Raw genomic sequence first — 8,905 nt, forward strand, 5'->3', positions numbered from 1 at the left:
GTACATTTCCCTGTTTGGGTTTCAGAAGCTTCTTTTCTCTTGTTTCCTCAGGAATTTGTGCTGAATAAGGAAAGCTTACTTGGGGACGCCGTCCTTCTCGCCGCCATCATCTCCTATCTCGGCCCCTTCTCGCCCGCCGTACGCACAGAGCTGCTGAGCAAATGGACGGAACTGTGTCGGACGGGAAGCATCGAATTGAAACCCGTGGACCCCAGACTGCCCCTGTTCCCCAAGGCCGACCCCGCTCCTCCCCAGCCTGCTCCCGGTTTCCCCATCACCCTGTCAGAGAGGCTGGAGGTGCTTCTGGGCCGCGCCCTGGGCTTGGGTGACTGGCAGCTCAAGGACGCTCTGTCTGCCAGATTAGTGGTGAAGCTCATTCTGTCGGGCTGCTCGACGGCGTGGGTTCAGAACTGGCCTCTCCTGGCAGATGCCCGGAACCATCTAGAGATCAACTCTCAAAACTCGCTCATCACAGGTATGTACTGTGCTGCGGTTTGCCTCGGTCTGTGCCGTTTGAACCTTCTTTTCCCACCAGCTTCATGTACACCATCATTTGGGCATCGTGGCACCGGGGGTGGAGCGATTGTCTTCGGAAACGAACATTCCCGGTTCGATTTCTGGCTAACCCCGTATCCCGGTGCTGTTGAGCAAGACACTGAATTCCTAACTGCTCCCCTGACGCTGTTGGGCGGCAGCCTACTGCTCAGGGTTCAGCCATGATGGGTTCATTGCAGACAACGAATTTCACCATGAGGGATTAATAAAGGATAAATTATTGTTATTATTGTTATTATTGTCCATCAAATACGGCAAATGAGCCATGTCTAACATCAGCTTACCAGAAGTCAAAACGTAAACAACAGGCGCATTTTATCGGCGGTATCACCCGCAGCAGCAGAAGCTACTGACACACACTCTCCAGCTCTACTTTTTCGCCTTCTGATTTGCAAGGCCAGCGTGTCTGTCCGCTGCTCATGAAGAACAAAGATCACGAAACCAAAATATGCAGAGACAATGATCATCTGTTCTTCAGGAGACAAAGCTGCTCTTCAGCAGGAGCTGGAGTGTGAAATGGTGGTCTGCGCCGACGACCCGAAGCTGCTGGACGTGTTGGACCGGGCCGTGCAGGAAGGTGAGACAAACACCTTCTGTATATGCTTTGTGGTTATTTCTGATTGGACCGCTGCAAATAATTTAGAGGAAACTCTTGTTCACAGGTTTGCGAGTCCTGGTGACGGACGCCGAGAGAGCGACTGTCTGTCCACGGCTCCTGGCCAGGCTGAGGCGTCCCTCTGCGTCGCACCCTCCACGGCGAGGGAAAAAGGTTGAACTAAGCCATCCCCGTTTCTGCCTCTTCCTCAGCACCGACCTCCCCGTCCAGCTGCTCCGGAACAGTAAGACGTGTTGGTGCTTCACTATCTTTGTTTAGCTTTCATTCCTGAAAAAGATCAAAACAAAGGGGTCGATGCCCATCTTCAGCTGTGAGCTGAAAACATACCTCTTCACCAAGCTCTACCGCACTAATCGCACGAGCCCCCCCCCCCCCCCCCCCCCCCCCCAAAAAAAAAATAAAAACAAACAAACGAAGAAATTTATGTATTTATGTATATGGTTTTCAGATGGCTAATTGGTAGAGTGATCACTTCTGACTTCCGACTACTGGTACTTTGGATCTGAATTGACTGAATTGCACTTTTTGTAAGTCGCTTTGGATAAAAGCGTCTGCCAAATGACTGTAATGTAATGTAATGTAATTCAGTTCGACACACATAGACGGAGTAGCCAGGACGGAGGAGTAACCGGTCCTGTGAAAGAAAGCGAGACGATGCCAGGCAGAAAATACACCCCATTCTTTTTCAGACATCCATCAGTCCGTCCTGGCGCGAGTATCCGTCATTGACCTTTCTCTGGACTCGGAGGAGTTCCAGGAGCTGCTGCTGACACAGCTGCTGCAGTCCGAGTGTCGAGAGCTGCTGATTCAACACCTGCAGTTCCAGAATGACAAGCAGCTGCTACAGAAGAAACTGACCACGGAAGAGGTTCATAAGCAACACACACCCTCCTCTGATGACTTTTTACATTTCCTGCAATCGGCATAAGAGTTCATTAGATTAAATGGGAAAGTGTTGACGGACGCCGATCTGGTTTCTCCATCACCCGGGAGCAGGTTTCTTCTTTCAGGCGTGGTTAAATCCCCTTCTGCACCACTCACTGTCAGGCTTTGTTTGTGAGTTTGAGCCCTGGCAGGTTTGGATTTACATATGTTAGATGTGCAATCACTTGCAGGTCACGTAACCTCCTGATTCCTCGCCGCAGTGTGCCCCTTGATCTGAAGGCCTCAAACTCCTTCTGGTTAATCACGTTTCTTATTCGAGTGAAATACCTCGCGTGCCTCTCGCAGATGGAGTGGAGCTGGACAAAGTTTTATGACACCGGCCCGCTCTCAGAAGACTTACTGCACTCGTGTCACGCTTTGTCATCGTTTGAATGTTATTCCACTGCAATGGATGACAGGGGCTTATGGTTTGATTCACTTGGGAAATAGTAACAGGGAAATTGTGGAAACCAAATCAAAAATCCCAGAAAAGTTCTTTTCCTGACACGTTGTTTGTCCCCGGTTCTCTCACTGTGTGAACCAAAAGCAGGTGCAGAATGAAGCAGGACACCTTGGCGCTGATAAGGTTAAATTGGGCAAAAGTGAAGGGAACGTGTTTCTCAACGTCATTTCGGGTGATCTTTAGTTGGATTCAAGATTTTATCGGTGACTAATTGTAATTGTCGGGCATCGGAAAATTCTTTTAAAGGAATTTTCTGTCAGACTTTGTAGATTCTGACATCTGGGCCAGGGGAACTTCCTTTGCCTTATCTTCCGTCGCTGTTGGTCAGCTGACCTCACACTGACCTCTCTCCTCAGGACGCTCTGATGAACTACATCCTGCAGTCCAACACGCCACTGCTGGAGGACTCCAACTTACTCCCTTTCGTAGCTCTTCGTCAAGGAACGATGAGGGATCTACAGGCTGAGATCCAGCAGTTCACAGAAGGTTTGGTGTATCACCAGTCCCTGTGGGAGACTGCCCAGCAGGTAATGAGGGTGGCCGCTGCTCTCTACCGGGCCCTGCAGGAGGTGTGCCGTCTCTCTCCGGCCTACTACTTTCCCTTATCCAGCTTCCTGGCGTTGATGCACGAGACCTTCATGGTTATGCAAAGGCCATTCGTGTCCCTGACGACGGGGAGAATGCAGCAGGGTTTAATACCGGAGATCACAAACAGGATGGTGGCCCAGCTGCTGGCCCACTACAGACCTTGTCTCTTCAAAAGTCACGCCGCTGCGCTGAAGTTGCTGGTGGTGCTGTCCCTGCTGGAGAACGGCCGTCTCTGCACTCCGGCCGAGAGGGCGGCCTTCCTCATGGGCCTGGAAGATATTCAAATGCCGGTTCCTCCAAGGAGGCCTTCCTCTCCTGCCGCCACCGCCTCCCAGTCCTCCGGTGACAGACCCAGCTGGATAGCTCCACATATTCACCCACAGCTCCTCTGTCTAGAGAGGGTCCCAGCCTTCAAGGGTCTCATCGCCTCCCTTGCCGCTTCCCCCATGCAGTGGCAGGAGTACCTGCGCTTCCCCTCTTCCACCGTGGCGGGCGCTGTTCCCTGCCGCTCCCACTCCCACCTGTCCTTGCCCCAGCGGGCTCTCCTCTGGAAGACTGTGCTCCCTCACTCCCTGGAGGGACTAGCGGAAGAAATCGCCGCCAGTTACCTCTGCCTGCCCGTGCATACCGAGGCGCCTCATTCCGGGAACCCAGAGGCTCTTTTCGGGTTTCTCGTCCAACAGGAAGGGCCCATCGTTCTCATTTTGCCCGATCCGTCCGAGGACAAATGGACCAGCATTCAGCCCCTTCACCTGATAAGACAGCTCGCCCGCTGTGCGGTGACAGGAACCGAGGTACTCGTCTTGCTTTGCTGTGTTTGGGCGCAGCCGCTCAGCCTGTTGATGATCTGTGTTTCTGATCCAGGTGAAGGTGGTTTCTTTTGGAGATCTGTTCAGCACAGACTTTGCCCTCTCTACTCTGGACAAAGCAGCTCGTGACGGCCACTGGTTTGTTTTTAACAACTGCCCGTCAGACCGCTGGGACGACGCGATCGTGGCCTATCTCCATCAGTTGATCCCCCGTCTAAGACGTAAGTGGTCCATCCAAATACGTCCAGGAAATGCTTTAGCCAGGATTATTCATCCATCTGCATTTTCTCTGCAAAAACCTGTACCTGCCGCGCAGCGACGACTGACGCGAGAAGCCTGATTCACCCGGGCTTTCAGTTGTGGTTTATATCCGCGGAGAGCGCAGCAGCATCCATACCTGGTAGGTCGCCGCTGTGGCGGTAGCCTCCTTGACTTTAGACAGCTCAGGTTTGGTGCCTTAGCACCTTTTCTTTCCCTGACTCGCATGAACTACACGTGAACTGCTACTCTGCACGCCGTCGTTTTAGCCGCAGCGCGAACGAGCGCCCTGCTGCTGGTCTGTGACTGTGCCTGGGACATGAAGGAGGAGCTGAGCTGCTCCCTGAGACAGGTGGCGTCCATCATACTACAACACCCGCCGTCGGTTGTCACGGCCAACGACGTGGAGCTCCTTCTCTACTGCACCATCTTCCACTCTGTCTTGCTGCAGAGACAGACGTATCAATGCATTGGTCAGACGAGAATGCACTGCTGGTGAGATGACCGTCTGCAGAAAACTTCCACATCGGGTTCTCGTGTCGCATTGTTGGCTGTCTGATTTCTGGTAGATGTTCGATAAGCTAAGATAACATAATACTTGATCCCCAGTGGGGAAAATGGAATGCCACCGCAGCAGGGGGCAAGAGGACAGCTATCAAAAGACATTAGAATGATGGGGACAACAGATAAAGGCATTCAATAGGACAGAGGCAGCAGCAAATAATTACTTCTTAAAATAATTCCTGCTTCATCCTAGAGGAGGCTTTTTTTGTACTCATTGCCATAGGCCATTTTCCCGGGATCCTGCGAAGAATGACATTGATTTTCTGAGCGTAATATAGGACTCAGCAGGGGGTTGTCAAGGGCAAAGGCTGCTTTCACCTTACTGCTTGCAAATGGTGGCAAGGGAGGAGTAAGAGTTTCTGGATATTCCCGCTTGTGCCCAGGAATCAGACGGACCTCCAGGCTCTGGTGGATTCTCTCCTTGGCATCGCCAGTCTCTGTCATAATGAGATTAAGGCCCTGCAGTACATAGCAGGTGAGGCCTGATGACCTCTAACTCTCCCGCTAGCCTCGCCTGCGCTTACTCAACCCATCGGTTTCCTCTCTTTTTTGAAAACCTGTAGTCAACCTGGTGCACGGTGGCCACGTGCTGGAGTCTGCAGATCTGGAAGCTGTGGAGAGCGTTGCCAAAACCTGCCTGAGCACAGCCTTACCTCTCCTAGACACGGGACGACGCATCATCTCGGATATCATTGGCAACGCTGACCACTTTGGTGATTTGATGAATTAATCCGTACAAAATGATTTCCGTGTCAACAATGAGAGGTGGCAGGAGGAGCTCTGCCTTCATAGCCACTGATGGCCCTCCTCGGATGTTTGGAACAGCAGCGCTGTTTGATGACATCACGAGAACACCGTCCGGAACCTCAGTAAAGCAACGGCTGGGAAGCCGCTGCTTTACTTGTGATAGGTTTGAGGGCAGAACGCACATATGGAAGTGCTGGGCTCAACGCTGGCACAGGCTTTCAAAAATCCAGCATCTCTTGAAGGAACTACCCGGGACTAGAGCCTCGCTGGCGTCTCTCCTGTGTCTAAGCCGTGTGCTGAGGGGGAAAAAAAAAAAAAAAATTTTTTTAATTTTTTTCTTTTCTTTTCCCCAGACTTATCTGATCTGCAGGGTTTGGAACTGAGTCTTCAGGATTCGGTGAACATCAGTGACTCTCTAATGTATGGCTTCTGCTCCTACGTGGCCACCGAAACCACCAAGATCAACAGCTGCGCTCTGAGCAGGCTGCTGCAGACCTCTCAGACCCACCTCGGGATCCTAAGCTGCTCCAGGGGCGAGGCCAAGCCGCTGCCCGAGTACCGGCGTGCCAGAGACAGGCTGCAGGCTCTGCAGAGGCTCCTCGAGATGAAGAGTGACAGCAGTTTGAGGAATGCGGGAGCTGTGTACCAGCTGCGCGCCATACGTGACTTCCTCCAGACGGAGTGGGACGGTCTCGTCGATCTGGTCTCCTCGCTGCTGTCGCGACTCCAGCAGCTGGTTCATTATGGGGCGCCGACGTTCACTCCCCTCCTGGATGTCGGCAGCTTGGAGAGGAGGGCCGAGTTGCTGGGCTCTTATCTCTGGGACTGTGACAGTTCTGATCCGTGCGGAGCTTACAGACTGTCGGCCTTCAAAAATGCCCGGGGCCTCCTCGTGGCAACGATGAGGCAGGCCGCTCAAGAAAATTGCACACTTATCAGTGATATTTCTTTGCATTTCGAGGTAAAGCACCTATGGAATCTTCAAATGACTCATCAAGCGCGAAACCGTCGGCGCGTCTAATGATCTTTTCGTCGCAGGTACTGAGTGCTGATGCGCGGCCAGCCTCGCCCGCAGAGGGCGCTGTTTATCTGTGTGGCCTGGAGCTGCAAGGGGCATCGTGGAATGTGCAGTCAAGAGCCCTGGAACGTGCACGCTCCCCTCAGGCCAGCGCGTTGCCTCTCATCCGTGTCACGGCCCGAGTTCGGGACGCGCCCGGGGCTGCTCCGGTGCCAGACTCCTCTTCATCGCTGGTCTACCACTGCCCCATATACCTGGAGGAGGAGCGACATGCCGGACGGGCCGATGTCCACGGCATCGCCACCATTCCTCTCCGCACCGGCACAGACCCCTTGTTGTGTAGCTTACGAAGAGTGCGTCTCGTGAGCCGGCTCTACCCTGAGTGTCTGTGAACGGCCCGGGTGTAGCAACGGTCTCGGAGGCCGCTGTGGCTCTGGCACCGTGGACTCACGATGGCGTGGCATATTGACGGCAAACATTTTGTATGTACACCTGTGGGATCAGCCAGATGGATGTATTGTAGTTTTTAGATTGTCGCCTGTCGTCGTGCCAATCTATTCCTATCCTTTATTAAAGGCTAATGTGTGTGCCAGAATATCCGGTCTGGCCGAATCACCGGCCTGCGGCGGGTCAACGGGAAGCGTTGATCCGAGCAAGAGGCGTCTGACTAAAACGAGGTCGTGGACGTGATGCTCGTCTATTTCCATGTCTGCTCACATTAAAAGCTGCCTCCTAAAACAAGCTCAAGAATGTCATCGTGCTTCTCAGTATGCTGCTGTTGGCTGGCTGGGTTTTTCCTCTGCAGCAAACTCAAAGCCAAGGGTGCGTTCTCTCATCCTCCAAGTGTGACTTGTAACTCTCTTATGCTCCAGGTAACATGGACAGGCACCACTATGAGACCTTTGAGAAGTTTGGCAACGACACCTTCCTGCTGCACCTTGACAACGGACGAGCGTGAGTCTCTCGGTCCTTCCACCCGACTGGGTCCATTAAGCTGTTGTCACGACCATCCATTTTTTCCACGCAGATTCGGGCGCCACTCAAAGGACGAGCCATCTATCTTGGTGCCTCTGGAGCAGTGCTGCAGGTACAAACAAGAATGTGATCCGGCTTTGGACAATTCATTCCGAGGGAGTCAAAGAATAGGTGTTTGATGTTGTGTCTTCAGAGCTCCAAATTTCACCGCGCCTTCATTGCGTGGGTCCTCCTCATTCCCCGAATACTTTCCCTCCTTGACCAGAATCCGTCGCTCCACCTGGCAGCGTCTTCGTCTCCTGTCTCAGCCTCAGTACCGCCTGAGTGACGTCATGCGGGCGTCGCTGTCCCGGGACCCCCTGCACGTCGTGGCGCCACTTCTGTGGGAGCCCCACCTCGCCGCTCTGGACCGGCGCCTGGAGTCTGTGCTGCAGGCTGTAAGTCACTGTCAGAGGCAATGGAGGAGGAGCGGCGGCGAGGAGGTCATCTTTGACGACTTCGAGGTCCCCAAAGACACGTTCACGGCTGTAGGGGTGAGCGGCCTCCTCTGACTAGCCAGGGGCTGATGTATTTGATGGGGAAACAGCGCAAAACACTGGTTTTTAATCACCAGTCAGTCCATAGACTGTATTTAGAAAGCACTACGAACAGATGGATCCACTCTTGAAAGTCTGGTGAAATCACCGGGTGAAGGCACAAACACATTGGTGTTCGTTCGGACGATATTTTGGCAGTTGGCCCAACGTTTGTTGCACGTCTGGATGGAAATTGATGTCCATTGTCACTTGGTTTTCACGTCGGGTCCGTGTTTTCTGACGATCGGCCTTCTGATGTTGTGATTTTACCCATCAAATAAAGCCGACGAAATGTCCCTGTGGATGTGGGTTTACAGGAGACACACTCTTTCCTGCACTAAAGTGTATCGTCCTTGGTGGAGCAGGGTTTCTTTCCTCACGCTGTTGGTCTGCGTCACTGCCAATCGGGCCAGCGGCTTTTCGCCTTCTCTTTCCTTTCAGGGCTCCGCTCAATAATTGATGTGGCCAGGTCATATCGATGGCACCTGCACCCTTTTCTTTCCCGCGGCTCGCTCAGTCACTCTTTCCGCCGGAGCCGCCAAAGTGTGGCAGACAAGGGAGTGAACAGGCCCGGTGAAAGAGCGACAGGAGAAGGGGCAGTGGCACAGCAAGAGGCTATCTTTCTGTTGGACGGGCTTTATCGCTCACCGGGCCATCGGCCAGAGGGTTGCCGCCAGGGAGACCTTAACCCACACACCCTTTGAGAGGTTGGCCTGGGAACGAGGGCTGCGGAGGACCGTGGTGTGTTCTGTCCTTGGTCAGTGAGGCCTCTTTTTTGTCAGAAGATCCTCTTTCCCTTAGAAGGTGATCACC

General features: G+C 53.2%; 1 protein-coding gene across 1 annotated transcript in view; it reads left to right on the forward strand.

Annotated features, from left to right (window-relative positions):
* dnhd1 (dynein heavy chain domain 1) overlaps positions 1-8,423 on the forward strand; it is a 29,659-nt gene extending 21,236 nt beyond the window's left edge. Inside the window, exons 33-46 of the mRNA XM_086156199.1 lie at positions 52-475; positions 1,034-1,132; positions 1,218-1,394; positions 1,861-2,039; positions 2,915-3,940; positions 4,011-4,176; positions 4,272-4,355; positions 4,483-4,708; positions 5,161-5,252; positions 5,341-5,490; positions 5,878-6,490; positions 6,571-7,496; positions 7,570-7,629; positions 7,783-8,423. Coding sequence (XP_086012325.1) covers positions 52-475; positions 1,034-1,132; positions 1,218-1,394; positions 1,861-2,039; positions 2,915-3,940; positions 4,011-4,176; positions 4,272-4,355; positions 4,483-4,708; positions 5,161-5,252; positions 5,341-5,490; positions 5,878-6,490; positions 6,571-6,934 — 3,600 coding nt within the window. The 3' untranslated portion in view covers positions 6,935-7,496; positions 7,570-7,629; positions 7,783-8,423. The remainder of the gene's footprint in view (positions 1-51; positions 476-1,033; positions 1,133-1,217; positions 1,395-1,860; positions 2,040-2,914; positions 3,941-4,010; positions 4,177-4,271; positions 4,356-4,482; positions 4,709-5,160; positions 5,253-5,340; positions 5,491-5,877; positions 6,491-6,570; positions 7,497-7,569; positions 7,630-7,782) is intronic.
* Positions 8,424-8,905: the final 482 nt, after the last annotated feature.

Source organism: Fistularia commersonii, chromosome 12 (assembly GCF_037954325.1).
Source record: "Fistularia commersonii isolate RoL2024-O1a breed Wild chromosome 12, RoL_Fcom_v1.0, whole genome shotgun sequence".
In the NCBI taxonomy this organism is placed as follows: Eukaryota; Metazoa; Chordata; class Actinopteri; order Syngnathiformes; family Fistulariidae; genus Fistularia; species Fistularia commersonii.